The 23,060-nt window shown below is 49.0% G+C and overlaps 1 protein-coding gene across 3 annotated transcripts in view; it reads right to left on the bottom strand.

Moving 5' to 3' along the window:
* LOC123366437 (organic solute transporter subunit alpha-like) overlaps window positions 1-22,053 on the bottom strand; it is a 33,279-nt gene extending 11,226 nt beyond the window's left edge. The window contains exons 1-4 of one of the 3 annotated variants that reach the window (XM_045009930.1): window positions 21,917-22,053; window positions 4,769-4,920; window positions 4,570-4,643; window positions 1,954-2,112 (exon numbers count right to left, since the gene is read on the bottom strand). In XM_045009930.1, the coding sequence (XP_044865865.1) occupies window positions 1,954-2,112; window positions 4,570-4,643; window positions 4,769-4,876 (341 nt within the window). In that variant the 5' untranslated portion in view covers window positions 4,877-4,920; window positions 21,917-22,053. Of the gene's footprint in view, window positions 1-1,953; window positions 2,113-4,569; window positions 4,644-4,768; window positions 4,921-5,040; window positions 5,176-21,314; window positions 21,744-21,916 lie in introns of those variants that run through there. The other 2 variants (XM_045009916.1, XM_045009925.1) reach the window with 2 other exon arrangements.
* Between the last annotated feature and the right edge of the window lie 1,007 nt (window positions 22,054-23,060).

Here is a 23,060-nt window from a genome sequence, read left to right on the forward strand (position 1 = left end):
CAGCAGGGGGCAGTTAGGGGACAGGGAAGGGGAGTGGATGGGGCAGGGGTCCTGGGGGTGGGGTGTCAAGGAACGTGGGAGGTTGGATGGGGCAGGAATCCTGGGGGGCGAGGCTGGAGTCCCGGGGGGTGGGGGAGGGCACGACCCCCGCATGGGGAGAGGAGGAGGGAACCGGTTGTTAATATTTTGGCAGCTCATCACTGAAGGGGAAGACACTTGCCACTCAGATACATGAAAGCTGGTATACCTGAACTATCTAAGTGCACACTGGGCAAGGTCCAGCCAGGGGAGGCTCTAGGCATTTTGCCGCCCCAAGCACGGCAGGCAGGCTGCCTTCAGCAGCTTGCCTGCGGGAGGTCCCCAGTCCTGCGAATTCAGCAGCAGCCTGCGGGAGGTCCGCCGAAGCTGCGGGACCAGTGGACCCTCCGTAGGCAAGCCGCCAAAGGCAACCTGCCTGCCGCCCTCGCAGCGACTGGCAGAGCGCCCCCCTGTGGCTTGGAGCGCTGGTGCCTGTAGCCTCCCCTGGGTCCAGCTCCTGCTCCCCTTTCCTTTGTTAACTTTATTATTCCTCATCTATTTCCCAGCTCTTGCTCTCTCTGGTTATTTCGGTCTTCGCTGTTGTGCCCTTGGCCTGTCAGACACGCTACCTAATGAAGGCTCCGTAGCCAGCCAGCTGCCATTTAATGTGTAATGTGATATATTAATGAACCTTGATTTATTATAATTGCTCAATTAATACAGCCATAATTACATCATTACAGTGGTAATTTTACTCCCGCAAATAATTACAGAACTATAAACGGTACAAACAAGTGTGAAATGGGCTGAGACAGGTCACCCGATTAGTGTATTTGCCCTTTCAAGCATTTGGAGAATTGTGTGACAACAGAGCAATTGTTGCTGATAGAAAGCTGTTACTGTACCTTCCTCTGTTCCTGACCCTTATCACTCTTATCTGCACTAGCCTGTCTTATCTATCATCCTTATTTGTTATTTAAAAAAAAAGGAAGTTCAACCAAACAAGAGACACCTGCAGGAGGGGCCAGAGGAGGATGACATTTTCAAGAAGTCATCCTCTGTACAGGAAGAAGCTTAGCGAGCTCAAGAGTAGGTAGAAGGCAAGGCCTCCCAACCCTAGGTACCGATGAGAAGGAGCCCAACACAGGTCTACAGAGCTAGGAGCAGGGGTGAAAGTAACTTAAAGGACTTACCGGTACACAGGAGTCCTGAGCGGGGGCGTGGCCTCAGCCGGAAGAGGCGGGGCCTTTTGAGATTTAAATCACCCGGAGCTATCAGCTGCAGAGGCGGCTGGGAGCCCCGGGGCTCAGGGGCGAATTAAAGGGCCCAGCACTCCAGCCGCCGCGGAGCTCCGGGCCCTTTAAATCACTGCGGGAGCCTGGCTGCTGGAGCTCCGGCAGCATTTCAAAGGGCCCGGGGCTTCCCGCGGTGGCAGGAGCCCTGGGCCCTTTAAATCACCGCTGCGGAAGCCAGTCCAGTCTGGCATGATGTACTGGCTCTTGCTGGCATGCCGGACCGGACCAGACTGGCTTACTTTCACCTCTGGGTAGGAGCCATCCTACAAAGACAGCCATCCTTCCACCCACTGGCAGCACGACTCCAGCAACAGCCTCACTTTCACTGAAAGGCTGAATGTCCACTGGGTTGACCAAGAATGATGCTACAGAGATTGTCTGGTCCCCAGCTCCAAGCCCTTGCACCCCAAAACAGTGGAGGATAGCCATATGGGGCAAGCTGAAAGAATAAATGTTGATGTGGCCCCATGATAATACACCTTAAAATAGCCAGCATGAGATACAGCGGTGACGCATTCAAAATGTGCCGGGTGCAAGTTTTCTCTGGAGCGGGAAGGCCCAGTATTGTATGTGTGGCTCTGCTAAGTTGCTGGTTTCTGACACCAGTACTCTAGCTGGGGAGCTCTAAAGCGAAACTCACCGAGTGATGTGTACGTAAGGGAGGCAAAGGCAACAGCAACAGCAAGGACCTGTGCTGATCTTGAAACGATCATTTGCAAATCTCCTGAGAAATAACTTTTGACCTCCACACTCTTTAATCATCATCAGCATGAACTTGTGGATCACAATGGCAAAAAAACTACAAGAGAAAAAATATCAGGTTAAACATACACAAAGTGCATGTGCTCTTTGTAAACCATCCCACTACAGGAATTTACAGTGCTGACATTTCCGAACGTCATTAATAGTAATATTTAGCGCTAACTGCACAGAAACATTACTTTATAAGGGCAGGCTGAGTTAAGCATTAATTTCATTTTACAGAGAAGGAAATCGAGACAGAGCAACTAACTAAGACCACGTAGCATGTAGATGGGAGAGTCAGCATCAGAATGCAGGAGCTCCTGGCTACCACCCTAGTGCTCTATCCATTAGACCAGTGGTTCTCAAAGCTGGTCCGCCGCTTGTTCAGGGAAAGCCCCTGGCGGGCCGGGCCGGTTTGTTTACCTGCCACATCCACAGGTTCAGCTGATCACGGCTCCCAACGTTGCTTCCTGCAGCCCCCATTGGCCTGGAGCAGCGAACCACGGCCAGTGGGAGCCGTGATCGGCCGAACCTGTGGACACGACAGGTAAACAAACCGGCCCAGCCCGGCCCGCCAGGGGCTTTCCCTGAACAAGCAGCGGACCAGTTTTGAGAAGCACTGCATTAGACTATGCTAGCCTATGATTGGCATTTGATTTGATGGGCAGGGATGCTGTCCCTAGTCTCTGTTGCCAGAAGCTGGGAATGAGTATCAGGGGATGGATCACTTGATGACTACCTGTTCTGTTCATTCCCTCTGGGGCACCTGGCATTGGCCACTGTCAGAAGACAGGATACTGGGCTAGATGGACCTTTGCTCTGACCCATGTCACAGAGTGTGGGGGAGTCAGGGCCTTGCACCCCCCACTTCCTGAGATTCACCGTGACTCTCAGCCAGCCAGTAAAACAGAAGGTTTATTAGACGACAGGAACACAGTCCAAAACAGAACTTGTAGGTACAGACAACAGGACCCCCTCAGTCAGGTCCATCTTGGGGGGGCAGGGAGCCTAGACCCCGGCCTTGGGTCTCCCTCCATTTTCCCAGCCAGCTCCAAACTGAAACCCCCTCCAGCCCATCCCCTGGCCTTTGTCTCTTCCCCAGGCCAGGAGGCCACCTGATCTCTTTGTTCTCCAACACCTGCAGTTGGCACTTGCAGGGGAGGGGCCCAGGCCATCAGTTGCCAGGAGACAGGGTGTCGGTCATTCTCTGTGCAGACAGCATCACCAGGGCCGGCTCCAGGCACCAGCTCAGCAAGCAGGTGCTTGGGGTGGCCAACGGAAAGGGGCGGCACGTCTGGCTCGGCGGCGGCAATTTGGCAGCGGGTCCCTCAGTCCCTCTCGGAGGGAAGGACCTTCCGCCGAATTGCCACTGAAGAATGAAGCAGTGGCAGGAGAGCTGCCGCCGAAGTGCCGCCGATCGCGGCTTTTTTTCCCCCCCCCCACCGCTTGGGGCGGCAAAAACGCTGGAGCCAGCCCTGAGCATCACACTGGTCTTCTTACCCTTATCCCACCACCTAGATATTAAGAAATGCATAGGGGAAACTGAGGCACCCACACAGTATTCAGAAAAAACATTAAGAACATTCCCACTTCATCACAACAAGTATCGCCATTCTTATGATTTTGTTTTCTTTTTATATGTATTTTTAGCATCACGCATACTTCTACAGTTAGACAAAGTTGGGAATCTAATAATATGACAGAGACTTGCATGGTTTTATCTCAGACACAGATTAAGCCAGTGAGAATTTGCATTTACCATCCAAATAAAAACAACTTAACTAATTAGCATTGCTCCATCTTGTTTTATTCCATCTCAGACTCTTAGTTAATGCATCCAGAAGTCACGAGGAGTTAAAGGGGAGATTTGCAAAAACATTTATGTGATTTAGGAGCACAAATCCCATTGACTTACCAATGGAACTTGTGCTCCTAAATCACTTAGACAGCTTTGAAAATCCCACATTGTAGCCTTCAACCTTTCAGCCTCTGCCTTAAAATTAGAGGGTTGCACCATTACCTCTAGGAAGCAGAGACCACAATTCTTCATCCTCCCCTTTACATGTCAGAGCTGTCAAACCCTCACACAAAGCTTTTATCAGGACATGTATGGAACATTTTCTCACTGATATACGCATTGAAGGTTCACTTGCCATCATTAATAAAAGGCCCATACAGTGTATCATTAATAAAAGCACAGTGAAAAGTCATAGGTCAGAGTCTCATTCTACCTGGCATTGAGAGAGATACAGGAATGACTCTACTACTTCAACGCTGCTGCCAATCAAAGGGATCAATTATTTTCTTTCATTCTGCAGTTCCCACACTAAGGGGGCTGTAATACTGGGAATTCATTTTTTTATTTTCCTCCCTCCCCACTAAAACAGCTGCCAAGAGATTTCATCTCAAACTAAAAATCCATTATTAAATTTACAAAATGACTATGTTTACCTAGTGCTAGAGGCTGTTTAAAGGTGGGAAATTCAGGGTTCAGAGAAACAAGAATACATACACTGCTGCAGTGAAATCTGTAAACATTGTTGAGCGAGGAATCCACATCCCGATGCATGATGTAGTAGCTATCACCTAGACAGAAAGACAGGAGGGTGTCAGAGGGGCAGAGATAAAAAGAGGTTTGTGCATTAACTACAGCATCTTTAGAGAAAGGGTCTTTTCGATATTCAGTTGAATTTCTTTCTCCCCCCTCTTACCGGAGCTGCTGCATTTATCCAAATAAAAATCGTCCTTTTAGAGGAGGGGGTTTTCCTGTAGATATAGAACACTTCCTCTACAAACACCAGGTTGGCTATTAGTGTCATTACAGTCAAGATGGCAAAGAGAAATATACCTGTTAGATCAAGGCCTGCAAAAAAAGAAAAGACATTTTATTTTAGGAGTGTAACATGTTCAATGTAAGAAAGTGCCTCAGAAAGAAGTTTGAGGTCCCACTCCTGCAAAGGCTTTCTTAACTTGACGCACTTACATTGACTTCAATGGGATGCCTCACAGTGCGTCAGGTTAAGCTCATGAGCAAGTCTTTGCAGGATCTGGGCCTCAGGCTTCATATTCATTTTAGTGCATACACAGGTAGCTCCAGCAGCAAAGTGTAGTGTTTAGGGCCCCATACATCCTAAGGACAGCCCTGTCCTTCTCTTCTCCCCTTCCCTCCACCAGGGGAAGAGTTAAAAAAAAATCTCAGGCAGCCCTTAGTTGGAATCAGCTGTAACTCCCTCTCAGCTGATCCTGACTGATCTCTGGTAACCCCTTCTCAGCTGAACCTGATTGACCTGTAGTCACCCAGCCCCAGTTTGAAAGGGAGGAGGGCCTTCAAACCTTCCAGAACTGCTTTTTACCCACCCCGTCTCCCTCCACAGCCGTTTGTCCTGAGTTTATCACAGTAGAAAGAATGTATCTCTGTTTTTGTGTGATATCTGCAAAAATCCCCTTAAGATTCCTGAACACAGACTTTGACATGCCTGCAATAGAGACATTCCTTGAGGATTAATCCATGCTGGTTCTCATGAAGGAAGGATCAGAAATGCATGTTGGGACAAGATTCTAGGACAAGTACTCTTGTATGAATCTAAATAAATAACATCAAATATTCTAGGAGATTTACTCACTCCAGCTGGCCCATAAGCAAAGCTGTTTTTATTCAGTATTAGTTCCTTACCTTAACAATGAGTTTAAGGGGCTATTCCTGCATGCCTTGGGCATTCAAAATTCCCATGGGTCTGTGTGGGAGTTTTATCTGCACAAGAAATGCATTAATCATAGATTCCCAGGGGCTGGGATACAACTGCCTCTTTCTGACCAGGTTAAATTATCATTGTGTTTCTCCTTCTCGGCACTGGGTATTGACATTAATATTTACCTCTGGCTCAGTGTAAGGCCCGGTCTATACTACTTGGTTAGGTCAACAAAAAGGCACTTTACGTCAACCTAGTTGTGCATGTGTCTACACTCATGTGTCTCCCGCCACTATGCTGAGATAGTAACACCACCTCCCTGAGCAGCGTAGAGTCACAGTGAATGTATTTAGGTCAATACAGGGTAAGTGTAGATACTGCATTACTTGTGTCGACCCTCCAGCAGCTGTCCCACAATAACCCACAGTGACAGTTCCACTGCCCAGGGGTCACAGAGCCCAAAAGCCCTCCTCTCCCTTTAAAACCCCACACATTTTTTAAATTCCTTTTCCTGATTGTCCAGCTTGGCAAGCACACCCAGCAGCTCTCCATTGCCCTGTGCAACTGCCCAGCTGACCCCGCTGGCTGCACGCTCCAGATGCGCCCCTGCCTGCCATAGACGGGAGATATTGGTCTGTGGGAAAAGAGGCTGTGAAGGCACAGATCCAATCCAGCCATAGAAACGCCGACATATGCGAGCAGATTGCTGGGGTGATGCAGGAGAAGGGCTACACCAGGGACCAGCAGCAGGGCCACGTGAAAGCCAACAAGCTGTGGCCAGTATACAAGAAGACCAGAGAGGCCAGCGATCTGGTGCCAAACCTCAGACCTGCCGCTTTTACAAAGAGCTGCATGCCTATCCTCGGCAGAGACCCCACTACCCCACCCCACAGCACTTTGTGGATACCTCCAAGAAGCCCGAATCATAAGCCCCTTCCATGAACAGCAGGGAGGAGGAGGAGCTGGTGGAAGAGGACAAGGAGGAGGAGGAGTATGGGGGACAGGTGACGGGGGATCCAGCTGCGCAGTGAGCCAGGATCCATTTTTAACTCCACTGCAGTCTAGCCAGTCCCACCAGTAGAGCAAGGGCAAGCACGATACAGGGGAAGGAACCTCAGGTAAGCGTGTAGATAAGTTTTCAATGACAGGCACGGCCCCCCAGAGTAGCAGGACACTTCTTTTGACTTTTCATCAATTTACTTGTGCTAGAAGAGGCAGTGACACAACTCTGCTTTTCAGACCCCTTTACAGTTAGGCAGGGGTGAAGTGTGGGGAGGATGGCATGCAGAGCAGTTTGTTTATGGACAAACAGGGATGTCCCTTAAATCCTCCTGAAAGATCTTGATGAAACTTTCATGGAGTTATTCTGCAATCCTTTGCCCATGGTTTTTAGGGAGGGCTGCTTTATTTCTTCTCCACAGTAGGACACTCCCACACCACTCAGCCATAACTTCAGCAAACCCCATTGCAGTACACAGGCTAGCAGCGTACAGGCCTGGGCGGCTTCGGGACACCAGCAGCAGCCTTTGAGACCTTCAGGAATGAGACATCAGCTAAAATCACCACTGCCTGTGGAAAATGGTGCCAGTATTCCTATACTTGCCCTATACTACTAGAATCATACGACCAAGCAATTCCTCCTCATTTCCCCTGCCCCTGGGGGGCAATACTCACCATGGCTGGTGCTGTGACTGGTGCCGTGCACAAGCAATCCCAAGCAGAAGTGAGAAGGTCGTGCTTAAAACTTGTGGGGAGCAAGGGGAGTGAGTTCAGCATCTTCAGTTTCTCATTCTGCAGTGAATATGCTGACAATGGTACCTCTGTGTGTGTCATCTTCAGCTGCTGCCACTGCAGCCTTCAGGTCTCCCCCTCTCCACCTGCTGACCACCTGAGCCAGATAAGGAGGAATGGCTCCTATGGTGCTCTGATCAGATTTTAGTTGGGTTTTGGAAAGCTGACAAACGAATTAGCAGAAAATGGCAATTCTACATGAATTAGCTTTTAAGATTCACTAAGAGACCAGTGCAGAACTTAATAAGATATATATTAAGGGAAGAAGGACAACTTAATTCAGATTGATTATAGACTTTGGTACAGACAGCTGGAGTTCAAATGAAACTGAAAAAGAACTTCTATACACTTCAAAGAATGCTAAGCAGATGTCTGAAATAATTATTGTAAGTTGCTTCTACACAATCCAAAAGCACCATAGCAATGAAATAGTAAACCATTGACACACCGCAGTGAAGACACTGTGGTAAGTAGATCTAAATACGTTGACTTCAACTATGTTATTCATGTAGCTGAAGTTGCGGAACTTAGATCGATCCCCCACGGTAGTGTAGCCCAGCCCTGTGATAACTCAGTTCAAGGGTAAATACTTCCTGCACCTTTACACTATAAAACACAGAGTATGGCCCTGAGTTCCCAGAAATAATTTTATCCCACATTGCAGGCACCTCTCAGCACAAACCCCTACATAACAGAACCATACAGTGACTACTTTACTGAAACAATCCCATCTTTGCCTTTTACAGTAAGGACTGCACCACTGCAGCACAGCTGCCTCTCAGCAGCAGTTGTACCAAAATGACTAATTGTTGAATACAGCAGACTTTTATAAATAGTGTATTCTCTTCCAGCTTCCCTTAGTTCAGAACAGAATCACTGTCAGAACAGGTCACTGATGTTTAATTCCAATAGCCTCTAAATATATATATATTACAAACTACTAAATTACATGCAATAATTCAGTGACACTTTAAGCTCACCGCGATACACAATATGGCTTTTTATTTATCAGAGTTTACTTATTTTTTTGCTCTGATGATAAAAATAGCACAACTAAGATTTAGCAAATTCTTTTAAGGAAGATCTTGCTTTTACCTCAGTTAGAGGAGGGATGCCCAGGGGACAAGGAGAGCAAATGGATACAGAAAGTCATTTAGTAGCAGCTGATAAGCAGTTCAATACACTTCTCACCTGAAGAGATCCGAGTTCAAATTCTGCTCAATTCACAAATAAAAAGGAAGACAATCTCTAGCGAACATGTCTCAGAAGTTAGCCACAATTGTCAGTCACTGCTTCAGAAAGACTGGACTAAGCAATGTGTGATGCAGGCTTGGCTGCCAAGTTGAGAAAACACTTACACGATGGGCATGTCTCTCTCTCACTGGTGCTCTTTCCTTCACAATTTCATAATCACAATTTTAATCATTTTTTAAATAAAAGAGTGCACAGTTTATTTCAGAAAACAAGAAAACCTGGATCGGTGCCAAAGGATGGGAGAAGGCAAAAGCAGACATGCATATGGTTGCGTTAATGGTTCTTAATTGGTTAGAGGCTAATATTCCAGCAACATTTTATTTATTTGGTTTTACCTAATGCCTGCTTGTATATAGTTTATTATATACGGTTTAATATAACACAAGTTGTACAAATAGCAGAGACAAAAGGCTTTAAAAGTAAACCTAAACTTTCCAAGGAATTTCTTTACATTAAGAATCTTAAAAACAGTATTTTGTATCCAATATACAAGTTTCCTGCTATAAAGATACTTAATTGAAATGTTTAAAAGTGAAGATGCAGCAGCTAAAACCAGTTTAAGAGGTCTTGATAGTTTTCAAAGTAAGTTCACCTACAGATAGGAAAGCACAGGATTTATCTGACTAAATAGGAAGTTCTGACCATAGTTTCACAGTTAGCTATCCTCAAGTTGCTCTCTCTATGAGCTGATAGAGGAGAACAAAGCACTCCTCAGAATGGAGTTACTTGAAAACAGGACTAAAGTGCAGCTCTCATTTTGGGTGTCCCTGCAAAGGAGGGCTGGGGCAAGCTCAGCACACAGATCCAGGAATGTGGCTTTGAGCATCTGAAAGTTCTGCCGCCACTGCTCATCATCCCATACCCGCATTATGATGCAATCCCACCACTCAGTGCTTGTTTCTCAGGCGGAGAAGTGGTGCTCCACCATGTGCAGCTGCTCCATGAATGCCAGCAACAACTTTGAAATGGCTCTTCCTATGTTCCACAGCACTCTGTCCTCCAAGAAATTGTTATGTTGCCCACTCATTCAATTCTTCCTGCAGCTCTGCAAACGCTCCAGGATCGTGTACCCTGTGCTTGCAATGCTCATGACAACAGTGCAGAGCTGTGCAGGCTCCTTGCTTCTGTCAGAGATGACAGATAGCAAGGAGGCCTGTGCGGGTTTGTGGGATTTTGAAAAAAAGGCACAAAAATGATGGGATACTGATAACATTATGGGATGGAGATAGTTGCAAACTCGGAAGTTGACCCCATATTCCCAGTCACCCTACACGACTTGTTTCAGTCCCATCATGCATTGCCAAAATTTCCAAAAACACAGTGCGCTGGACAGGGTCAAGTTGCACAATGGGATACCTAACCATAGTGCACTGCACTCTGCATTGACTCAAGCACTCCTGGTGAGTACATGCACTGCCAACACAAAGTGCCAAGTATGCATGCACACAAGCAAAGCACTAACTCTGGCAACTGTTTGCCAACGAACTTGAGTCAACATATGTAGCCCTGGCCTAAGAGATATACTCTCTCAAAGACAGGTGCTGCCTGAGATAGGTGAAAAAATTCAATGACACCACATCCCATTCAAATAGGAACCCATTCATCTATCAAGGCTCACTGGTACTGCTTTGCTCTAGGCTAGAGAATGTTTGAGAAGGTGTTAAATGGTGTCTACACAAGTGCTAAGGGGACTTCCCTGTCATTTTAAGATAGCTCAGCTGAAAAAAAAAAGTGCCTTTACTTTCTTGTGTAGATTGGGCTGTAGACTTAAGTGGAAATACTTTGAATCTACCCCAATGTGACTGGGATCAAAATTTAGGATTTGGGTCAAGGGAGCGAGGTGACGTTTATCAGGATTGCTTCACTTTCTCTCTCAGTAGTTGTCTCCCTTCCATTCTATGATCCAAACACCATCCTGGCTCCAAGCAGGCAGTAAGGAGTGACCATGCTGGCATCACGTCCTTCCCCCTCCCCAGGGGCGAGAGGCAGTAAAGCCAGCATCATGGCAACCAGTTTCATCAAGCCCAGGAGCCCATTGTCAGGCCTTCAACGAGGGCTGATTGGTTAGCAGCACTTGGCAAAGGACTGATTCTCTCACTCTGCCTCTTTACTACTGCAGGGAGTGAGATGTGCTGGACAGCACAGTGTCTCATATTCATTTCTGGACTGTATATTCAAAAGCTGCCAAGATTTTTTCTTCAAGCCTAGGACATTATTAGATTCGGACACTAGGAGCTTGAGTCTTTTCTCATGTGACGCCTGTAACTCAGTTGGAACAGCACTGAAGTCAGTCGAATGACACCAGTGCATTATTTAGTGCAACTGGAAAACAGCTAACACTCCCCATAACAGTTAGCAAAGTCTCACTTCCCTTTACACAGGACCCACTCTAGATGGGTGCTGAGCAGCCACAATTCCCCACACGTGTTAAAGGGAGCTGCAGCTCTCCTCAGAAGTTTGCTGACTGACTATCTGTGGTTTCTCCATTGGTAGGTAACATCTAGCCTTGTTTTCTGGTCTGTGAGGCAGCAGCAAAACTGTTTGCCATGGATAGGAAGCACTCAGTAATTAGTTTACAGTGTTTGAATGTTTTTGCACCAAACACCAATTTGTGAAACTCCTGCTTTTGCTGGTTTTACAGCATATGAGATAGCCTGACCTTTCGGCAGGGAACATTCACCTTGATTCAGTAAAACAAAAACTGTCTTTCTTGCCCCATAACTCCTTGTGTGTCAAAATATAACAATGGACAAAGGCTTTATTAAGCTTCATACACTGGAATTTATGTACAGTCGAACCCATTTATCTCGACCTCGGTTAACTTGCCAATCCTATTAAGTCGACGTTTTACAAGTGGAACCGCCAAACTCCCTCTTTGTCTTATGGGTTTCTCATCCGATTCGCCGAACCCTAATATCTCGAGCCCGGCTCCCCGCGTCCCCAACCCAACGTGTCCCCAGCCGCCCGCTCCCCGGCTCTCCAGCCGCGCGGTTCCCCAGCCGCCCGCTCCCCGCGTCCCCAGCCGCCCGGCTCCCCGCGTCCCCGACCCACCGTGTCCCCAGCCGCCCGGCCCCGCATACCCGGTCCCTGCCCGGCCCCGCCCGGCCCCGCATACCTGGTCCCCGCTTCGCCTGCCGCCCCCCCGCCCGGCTCCGCTTCGCCGGTCCCCGCTTCACCGCCCGTCCGCCCGGCTCCGCTTCGCCGGTCCCCGCTTCACCGCCCGTCCGCCCGGCTCCGCTTCGCCGGTCCCCGCTTCACCGCCCGCCCGTCCGCCCGGCTCCGCTTCGCCGCCCGCCCGGCCCCTCATACCTGGTCCCTGCCCGGCCCCGCCCGGCCCCGCATACCTGGTCCCCGCTTCGCCTGCCGCCCGCCCGCCCAGCTCCGCTTCGCCGGTCCCCGCTTCGCCGCCCGCCCGCCCGGCCCCGCTTCCCCGGTCCCCGCCCGGCCGCCCGGCCCCGCTTACCCGGTCCCCGCTTCGCCTGCCGCCCGCCCGCCCGGCCCCGCTTACCCGGTCCCCGCTTCACCTGTCGCCCGGCCCCGCTTACCCGGTCCCGCTTCGCCTGCCGCCCAGCCCGCTTACCGGGTCCCGCTTCTTTGGCTGCCCGGCTCCGGGTCCCCGTCCCGCTTCGCCGGATCCAGCCACGTGCAGGCACTGCGGTAAGGGGGCAGGGAGGGGGTGTTGGAGAGAGGGCAGGGGAGTTCAGGGGTGGGGGGGTGGATAGGGGTTTATCTCGATCATCGGTTATCTCGACGCTTTTTGGCAAACCCCTAGGCCGGCGACATAACAGGGTTCAACTGTATATAAATTTCTAGCCATTGGGAGGCCCCTGAGTCTCAGGCTTGGTTGATCCAAGCCAGATCTGTTAAACTAGTCAGTTACGTTGCCCTGCTGCACAGCAATTTACTTAGAAGGTTGCCTGAGTGCATCTGCCACTGAATCTCTGGCTCAGAATTTCACACTCTATTTTATCTCGTTAGGCAATTTTCCTGACATTCAGCCTGAGTTTTCCTCTTCCCATTAAACACCATAAACAATTCCACTTCCTCCTTGGCCTTTAGTAGAGCAGTGTGAAACGCCTGTTCCTAACCTGAAATCAGTCTGGTCTCACTTATTGTTCTTTATTTGTACTGCAAATATTTTGCGCTTGTAGGTCCCAGTCACTGATCCCCATTTAGCTAGGCACTGCGTACACGTACGAAAAAGAAAGAACCATTGGAACAAACCTGATCTGGCTTTCATCAAAATTTTATTTTTAAACATTGGACTCATCAAGCAGCATTTATAGCTTACCAGAGCATCTTGTCTCTGTAGCCTTTGTCTCCCCTATCCCCCTATTATCATCACTGAACACATTTTGTGTAAGATTAGAGGTAAGATCCTTCGGGCAAGGGCCTTGCTTTTTCTTTGATCTATACAGCCTAATGCACAGTTATACCACTGCATAAATGATTAATAAATGTAGGTACATTTTTTTTAAAAACCCATCAGCTTGTGCTTTCAAACACAGTCGTTGCCGCAGTCTACAAAAGCGGGATTCCCGGTTGTCCTGGAGTTTGACAAAAATATCAGTGTGCAGGCCCACTGTATGCGGTGTACAGTCTGGTTTATGCAGGACAGAACTAAAACATAATTCCATCTTTCATTCGTCACTCTGTTTCATGCAGTCATCTGCATCATTGCAAGTTTGCAGAATGACCACTGGGAACAGGTCAAGCAGCACCCTAGAAAGGGTTAAGGGATCCCTTTTTATCAAATGGCTGTGCAGGGTGTGTAAGGAAGCTGAAGATAGGAACACAGGTAAGTCCTGGCTGTGGATTGTGTCCAGCATTTCTGTTGAGTTGTTTATCCTTTGTTATACATGATAAACCATGATCTGATGAAAGGACCTTAACAAGGACTTGGCCTGGGCATTTGCTTCCCTTTCCTGGCTGGTGAAACAGCATAGCAGCCTACAGTCACTCACTGTGTACATGACTAGGAGATTAAGTGTGAGTAATGAATAAGTAAGGGAATCCAGAGACAACAGCTGTAAACAATACCATGAAATCCAAGACGCTGTTTTTTTACAGGAAATATTTCAGCTGTCTTCAGAAGAGACGGGAAATGCTATGCCAGACCGAAGTGGTGGCCCATCTAACTTCTGCTCCTCTCTCTCTGACAGCGGCTAGTACCACATGCTTCAGGAGCAGAAACTACACACTAGACAACTGTGGAATAAACTGCCCAAAGAGGAAGTGTCTTTCTAACCCCATCAGTTAGTCTTCTGTCCTGACATACGAGGGTTCCCATCCCGTGTTAAAGCAAACATTTCAGTCCTGTGGATGTTCTCATTATCTACATAAATATCTCTGCTTTTTCTGAACCCTAAGAACCTTGTGTCCGAGCGCTTCATAATGGGCACAACAATGGGCAGTAGGAAAAGATTCTTTACTTTCTCAATTCATTGCTCTGACTGTAGTAACGGCTTCCACAGTTTTCAGTTTTAAATCCTTACTCCAAACACACTGATGATTCCATTCTGGAACTGGTCACCATTGCAACATCCGGGCCAGGGGCGGCTCCAGGCACCAGCGCAGCAAGCTTGTGCCTGGGGCGGCAAGCCACAGGGGGCGGCAGTCAGGCAGGCTTCGGCGGCACGGCTGCGGGAGGTTCGCCGGTCCTGCGGCTTTGGCGGCAATTCGGCGGCAGTTACGCCGAAGGCGCGGGAGCAGCACAGAATCGCCGAATCCGCATGACCAGCGGACCCCCCGCAGGCCTGACTGCCGTGCCTGGGGTGGCAAAAAATATAGAGCCGCCCCTGATCCTGGCAGAGGTCATCTGTGTTGTGAAGAGCCATGCACTGACTTGTACGTTCTTAAGGTAGCTGGGTAATTTAGCTGAGGGTGTGTCCACACCTGAAATGCTACAGTGGCAGAGCTGCTGTAGTGCTTCCCTGCAGATGCTACCTAAGCCGACGGGAGGGGTTCTCCTGTCAGCACAGGTAATCCACCTGCCCCAGAGCTGGTAGCTAATTCCATGGAAGAATTCTTCCATCAACCTAGCGCTGTCTACATTGGGACTTCACTTGGCTTAACTATGTTGCTCAGGAGTGTGGATTTTTAACACCCCTGAGGGACGTAGTTGGGTCAATATCATTTTCTAGCATAGACCAACCCTGAGTCTGCAGTCTCCTCAGACCCTGCGATCCTCCAGGAGGAAGAAATAAGGCGTGTTTTCTTTTGCCAGCCCTAACATCCTGGCTCACTGCCTTCACACACTCTAGAACTATCCTCTTTCTAATGCAGTGCCAGTTCAGTGGGGGGGATAATCCGATGCTGGACTATGTGTAACCACACTGACATGATTTAAGGTGTGCTCACTATTGGGTTATGTTGTATGTTGAAAAAAATAATAAGAAAATACAGTTTATCAAGATGGTGGCCTTTATTCAGCAAACTGCTCATCTTAGTAGTCCTCTATCATAGACTAGCAGTCAAATTTTATTAGCAGCAAGGGCCTTTTGTTAGCACGCTTAGGGCATGGCTACATATGAGTTAGGAGGTGTGGTTCCCAGCTCACACAGACATACCCGCACTAGCTTTGCTCAAGCTAGCACCTAAAACTAGCAGTGCGTCTTCAGCAGGCTGGGCTAGCCAGCTAGGGACGTATCCAGGAGCCAGGCAGGATTGCACTAGCTTAAGTGGCCACCCATGTCATCCTGGACACACTGCTTCTTTTAGGTGCTAGCTTGAGCAGAGCTAGCATGGCTACATCTACATGAACTGGGAATCACACCTCCCAGCTTAAATGTAGACGTACTCTGAAAACCCTCACACTTCACTCCCACATCCCTCCAAGTCACACGTTCAATGGCACTTTCGTGTCATTTTTGTCTTATCTTTTTACAAGAATAACATAAATAGCAGAATGTTAGTGAGAGCAGCTTTCCCCTCCAGCTCTAGTTCCCCCAGGCCAGCTGGACTGACAGCCTCACTCAGTCCCCCACTACAACCAGCACACAAGGCACCCACTTCCCCTTGCCCTGTGTCAAGGCTGCCCCTCTTCTAGGCTATGTTTAGGATACTATCTTGGCAGCTGAGCCATGACCACAGAAGCCGTGTTACAGACCCTCCAAGACGATGATTCAAATTAGAGTACTAGACAAGAGATGAAGATTCAGAGCCCGTCTACTAAAAGGTACATGACATGTCATACAGTACCCAGTGTGCAGGAACATCACCTCCAGATTCCTGAGTGGGATTTGGACAACAAAGAAATGAAATACAAGCACCTCTTCCCTGGATCCATCCATCTCAGGTTTTATAGTGACCCCAGTGCACTGTGGAACAGGAGTTAATGTTGCCAATCCCAAGCATGCAAAACTCAGGAGTCAGGAAACAAAAACTCATGAGCTTGACTTAAAAATCAAGGAATTTAAAAAAATAATAAATGGAGGGTTGATTTTATTTGCTTTCTAGTTTTGAAGACTTTAGGACGCATGCTTTTACACGTTCCTCTACAACTATTATGCAAGAAATTTCCTTTTTTTTAATGAAAGGTGAGAGTCTCGCTGTCACACGATTCCAGAGATGGGGCAATACAAAAAATGCCAACTATCACGAGACTCGTGATACTACCGCAAGAGTTGGAAATAGTGTCTGTACTCCCATGCCCAAGTTAGCTTTCATCTAGCTAGCTCAAGTGACAACAGCAGTGAAGCCATGGGAGCACGGCTGGTGGCTACTTGAATATGTACCCAGGGTGCTGGGTGGGCAGGACAAGCTTGTGCTACTGCCTGGGCTGCTGTGGCTTCAAAGCTATTGTGCTGACATGGTATAAATCCCATAGTTTTATACTCACTATCAAAACTCAGCCTTTGTGTACATAGTAAATTGCACTGGTCAAAATGAACTCAGATTTAAAACCACTTTAGTTAAACTGTTGCAAGATACTCGTTTGGAGCCTCTTAACCCATTTTAAAACTGGCTTGTATCAATTAAATCAATTCCTTTCTGACTTAAGCTAAAGCACCACAAAACAGGTTACATTGTCTTTAAGTGTTTGTCTTTAGGCTGGCTCCCTGGAGGTTTTTCACCTTCCTCTGCAGTATGGGGCACGGGTCACTTGCTGGAGGATTCTCTGCAGCTTGAGGTCTTCAAACCACAATTTGAGGACTTCAGTAACTCAGAAATAGGTTAGAGGTTTGTTATTGAAGTGGGTGGGTGAGATTCTGTGGCCTGCATTGTGCAGGAGGTCAGACTAGATGATCATAATGATCCCTTCTGACCTTAAAGTCTATGAGTCTATGACTGGCTAAGCAGCAGTTCTGCAGAAAAGGACCTGGGGATTACAGCGGATGAGAAGCTGGATGTGCCCTTGTTGCCAAGAAGGCTAATGGCATATTGGGATTTATAAGTAGGAGCACTGCCAGCAGATCGAGGGAAGTGATTATTCCCCTCTATTCAGCACTGGTGAGGCCACATCTGGAGTGATGCATCCAGTTTTGCCCCCCGAGAAAGAATGTGGACAAATTGGAGGGCAACGGAAATGATCAGGGGGCTGGGGCACATGACTTACGAGGTGAGGCTGAAGGAACTGCGGTTATTATTTAGTCTGCAGAAGAGAAGAGTGAGGGGGGATTTGATAGCAACCTTCAACTACCTGAAGGGGGGTTCCAAAGAGGATGGAGCTCGGCTGTTCTCAGTGGTAGCAGATGACGGAACAAGGAGCAATGGTCTCAAGTTGCTGTGGGGAAGGCCTAGGTTGGATATTAGGAAACACTATTTCACTAGGAGGGTGGTGAAGCACTGGAATGGGTTAACTAGGGAGATAGTGGAATCCCCTTCCTTAGAGGTTTTTAAAGTCAGGATTGACAAAGCCCTGGCTGGGATGATTTAGTTGGGGTTGGTCCTGAGGTCCCTTCCAACCCTGATATTCTATGATTCTATGGTGACCCTAGCCTCTGTTTGCCAGAAGCTGGGAACAGGGGCAGCATCTTATATGGGCTCGAGGTGCTTAAGCACCAGGAATATTCAAGGCTGAGGGCTCTGCTCCACCAATATTTGGAGCTGGGTTTCTCCCCTGCCCCGCCTCGGAGCTTCCCTGCCTGAAAGAAAACAGTCAGTGCCTCTCTCCTTTGTTTGTGCTGCTTCTGCCTAAGGCTGTAGAGATCAGCAGCCGGCAGCCTCTTGGATCACCGGGGGAGGGGAAGAGGGAGAGAGGAGGAGGAAGGAGGCACACAGGTGCTTGGGAGCTCTCTCCCCCTCCCCCGGCACCCAGGGGCAGCAGCAGGGGTGGGGAGGCCACACATGATGGCAACCCCCCCCGCCCCGGTGTGATGAACTGGGAATGTTCTTAATGTTTTCTCTGAATACTGTGTTGGTGCCTCAGTGTCCCCTATGCAGTTCTTAAGTATCTAGGTGGTGGATCAGGGTGTGTGATTGCTACAGAGCAAAGGGCCAGTGCACCTAAATGCCTGACACTGTCTCCTAGCAACTGATGGCCTGGGCCCCTCCTCTGCAAAGGTGCCAGCTGAAGGTGTTTGCAGACAAAGAGGTCAGGTGACCTTCTGGCCCGGGAAAGGAACTGAGCAGAGAGGAGGGGAGACTGGAGGGGGTTTGGGAGTCTGGAGCTGGCTGGGGACGAGGAGTGAAGTGCAGACAGGGGGGGTCTGGCTCACTGCCCCCACAATGGACCTGGCCGAGGGGTCTGGTTCACTGTACCTACAAGCTCTGTTTTAGACCATGTTCCTGTCATCGAATAAACCTCTGTTTTACTGGCTGGCTGAGAGTCACGTGTGACTGCAAAGTGGGGGTGCAGGACCCTGTGGCTTCCCCAGGACCCTGCCAGGGCGGGCTCACTGTGGGAAGGGCACGGAGGGGCAGAGGATGCTGAATGCTCCAAGGAGAGACCCAGGAGGTGAAGCCGTGTGAGCTTCTTGCCCTGAAAAAGTCTGCTCCAAGGGAGAGGAGGCTCCCCAAAGTCCTGACTGGCTTGGTGGGGAGCAGTTCCAGAGCATCGCCCGGTGACTCTGTGACACCCACTACCCACCATAGGGGAGGCGAGTGGGCTTTCTGGACCTGAGAGAGTCCCTAGGAGCATGTGCAGTGACTGTGGTGCAGAGTGAGTGTGCTGAGGGGGAGGAAGGGAGGGGTCCCTCCCCTGGAGCTTGCTGCTGCCAGTAACAGGGTGGGGGGGGAGTCCTCTCTGGCCATAGCCCTGGGGCAGCCTGTCTGCATCCCAAGTTCCTTATCCCCAGTCCTGCCCCACCCCAGAGCCTGCCCCCCCAGCACCCCAACCCTGAGCACCATCCTGCACTGTGAACCCCTCATCCCCAGCCCCACCCCAAAGCCCTCACCTGAGGGGAAAAACGTGCAACTTAAATTTGGAGGTCAGAGTATCATTGTGTTTAGCACAATACTTGATTATTTTACACCCCTTTAAAGTATATAACTAGTCGTATACAGGTGTTACAAAGTGGGAATGTTCTTAATGTTTTCTCTGAATACTGTGTGGGTGCCTCAGTTTCCCCTATGCATTTCTCAAGGATCTAGATGGTGGGATAAGGGGGTATGATTGTTGTAGAGCCCTAGAGTGCCAGTGTGATGCCGTCTGCACAGAGAATGGCTGAAACCCTGTCTCTGGGCTACTGATGGCCTGGGCCACTCTCCTGCAAGCTGCCAACTGAAGGTGTTGGAGAACAAAGAGATCAGGTGGCCTCCTAATTCCTGGAAAAGAGACAAAGGCCAGAGGAGGGAGTGTCAGTGCCTGTGCGGACTTCCGGGAAGTGCATGGCGTGGAAGGGGATGCTGGGATGCTTTGGAACTACTCCATACAAAGCCAGTCAGGACTCTGGGGGAGCTTCCTCTCTCTGAGCAGGGCCGGCTCCAGACCCCAGCACGGCAAGCACACACGTGGGGCGGCCCTTTCCCGGGGGGGCGGCAGGCTGGGCCGGCGGACCTGCCGCAGTCATGCCTGCGGGAGGTCCACCGGAGCCCCGGGATGACCGGACCTGCCGCAGGCATGACTGCGGACGGTTCGCTGGTCCCGCGGCTCGGCTGGACCTCCCGCAGGCATGCCTGCGGCAGCTGAAGCAGAGCCGCCGGACCTGCGAACCGTCCGCAGCTGCGGGAGGTCCAGCCGAGCCGCGTGACCAGCGGACCCTCCGCAGTCATGCCCGCGGGAGGTCCGCTGCTCCCGCGGCTCCGGGGCGCCTCCCACGCATGACTGCTTGGGGCGGCCAAAAAGGTAGAGCCGCCCCTGTCTCTGAGCATACTGTCTCCAGGGCAAGAAGCTTACACCTACCTGGGTCTGACCTCGGAGCATTCAGCATGCCCTTCCACACCGTGCGCTTTCCGCAGCGAGTCTGCCCAGGCAGGTCCTGGGGCAACCAGAGGTCCCTGCACCCCAACTCTGCAGTCAGATGTGACTCTCAGCCAGCCGGTAAAAACAGAAGGTTTATTAGATGACAGGGATACAGTCTAAAACAGAGCTTGTAGGTACAGAAAACAGGACCCCTCAGTCAGGTCCATCTTGGGGGGTGGGGAGCCCAGACCCAAGTTCTGGGCCTCTCCCCATTTCCCCAGCCAGCTCCAAACTGACACTCCCTCCTCTGGCCTCTGTGTCTCTTCCGGACAAGGAGGCCACCTGATCTCTTTGTCCCCAACACCTTCAGTTGCCACCTTGCAGGGGAAACTGAGGCACCCACACAGTATTCAGAGAAAACATTAAGAACATTCCCACTTTGTCACAACAGGTGCAACAAAATTTAATACCGTATATTGAAGCAGGCAAGTGTTGCTTCTGACTTTCCACTTTTAATTGACCCTTGTAATCTTGTGGTGCTGACGGGTTGTAGCTTCATTTTATATCGGCTTACAGGGCGAGAGCGGGGGGGGTATGACCACCATTTTGGGCACCACCAAAAATTATACAAACCTGCCGCCTATGGCTAGGAATGAGTGACAGGGGATGGATCACTTGATCATTATCTGTTCTGTTCATTCCCTCTTGGTCACCTGGCACTGGCCACTGTTGGAAGACAGGATACTGGGCTAGATGGATCTTTGCTCTGACCCAGTACGGCCGTTCCTATGTAACCCACCACAGTATAAGCACTTGGTCTTGTAATAAATGTCTGCAGGATCAAGCCCTTAATGTTTTACTTTTATAGCATCAAAATTACAATACAGCATAGATTATATTTAGCTTGGCCATTACATTTCTGTTACTCTGGTGAACTACTTTAGTACTAAAAAAATTACCTCCAAATATTAATAATTATCACACACTTTAACAGTGGTTCATTTTTTAGCCTTTTTAGTTATTGGAATCCCTTTCAAACGCTAACCCAGCTTCCACATACTACATATCACTAAAATGAAACGGAAAACTAGTGCCCGGGTATTTAGACGCACATAGTCTGCAACGAGGAAACAGGGCTTTCAGTCCAGACACGTTTTCAACTAAGAAATCTTCCTGGAAAATCCCCCTCCCCGCGCGCGCACACACACACAGAGTTTTTAAAGCAGCAGCAAAACTTACTTCCGATAATGTTGCGAGAGAAGGGAGGCTCATTTGCCTTGCATACAGGATCGGTCCCGTTCTCCATTTCTTGAGCTTCTGTTAAGACTTGTCTCCTCCCTGAGGGGTTGCTTCCTTTTCAGTGTCCCCGCTCCCCAGAGGCGGGGGAATGGCTGAGTTACAAAGCCCTTCTACTTCTTCGCTTTTCCAGTAAGGCGCTGAGGCTTGCTGCCAAATGTCAGTTTCAGCCCAAGCGCCTTTCGATTGGCTAAATGCTTGACAGTCCCACTAGCCAGCTCTTTCTCTCTCCGTTCAAACACTGCTGCAGAATGAGGCGCCAGTGAAAGATCCCTCAAGGAAACGACTCTGGGTGGCGAAGTCCTCTTGAGCGGTGCCCACACACAGTAACGCGTGTTACAATTTACACTCTTGCCTTGTGCGGTAGCAACATCCTGTCGGCAGGGAAGTTCCACACGGACACCCATACGCTTGTGTCCGTGTCCCCCCTACTGTTGTGTTATTTATTTGCTAGGTGCTGTTAAAGACATACAGTAAAGATGTCCCTGCTCCACAAGACACACGGAAAGACGGAGCTCCCTAAGGCACACAGCGTTAACACTTACCGTGCAAGTTCCAAGCTGCAGAATTTCACTCTCTTCTTCACGCACACCCCAGCACCAGACAGCACGTCCCACACACCACCTGAAATGTCAGCGATAGTCACTTTTGCGAGGCTTTGAGAGAAACAGTTTAACCTATGAGCAAGAGAGGCATATGTACTGCACTCCGCATTTACCCCTCTGTGTGAAGTTAGGGGCGGGGGAGAGCAATGGATACATTTCGGACCAAATCATGGTCCTATTAAAGTGGAAAACTACCATAGACTTCACCCCTAAAGGAACCAAAAATGGGGAAAAGCAAGTGAAAATTAAACTTTTTACCTCATGTTTAAAAACGATTTAACAGGAGAGCTGGATTTTACTCAGCGCTTAAACAAACAAACAACCACACCATTTTGATCCAGTTTTGCGAGTTGTTGCCATATAAACCAAAACTACTTTTTGCATACAAAGGGGAGGGGAGGGGAGAGTTACATTACAATGAAAGCAGATTTATAAACGTCAAGAAAACAACATAAAGTAGCAGAATTTTTCAATTTGATCTCTGTAGCAGGTAGAGCGGGTTGGGAATTTTTGTTGGAATTATTTTTCAAAGGAAAACTCATTTTGCACAAAATTGACATTTTCCACAGGAGAATGTCAATTAAGCTGCCATTTTGATTTTCTATTAGGAAAACAAAATGGAAATGTTTCCTTTTGGGTTGGTTTCACCTGATTCTGAATATTTGGGATTGTTGAAAGCCAAGGCTCTTTGTTTGGAGCCAGTTCAACATTAAACTGCATTTTCCTAATTGTGACACATTGTTTTATGGAAGCTGTAGTTTGGGCTCATGTTTCTCCCATGGGCTGAGCTCCCTGGCCAGACTACATTTCTCATGATGCAATACAGTCTACCCTTTGACTGAGCATGATACATCATAAAAGTCCCATAACTACAGGTGCATGATGGGAGATCAGTGGTGTAGTGGTAAAAAAAGAAAATGGGCAAACTAGCCTATGAGAAGTGGGTCTACTCTGTTTACCCAAGTTTACCATCAACTACACTACTGTGGGAGATGTAGTCTGGCCAGGGAACCTGGCCCATAGGAGATAATCTGAGGTACAACACCCCCAAGACAATGCATCACAACAGGGAAACATAGTTTAA

This window comes from Mauremys mutica, chromosome 1 (genome assembly GCF_020497125.1).
Source record: "Mauremys mutica isolate MM-2020 ecotype Southern chromosome 1, ASM2049712v1, whole genome shotgun sequence".
NCBI lineage: Eukaryota > Metazoa > Chordata > Testudines > Geoemydidae > Mauremys > Mauremys mutica.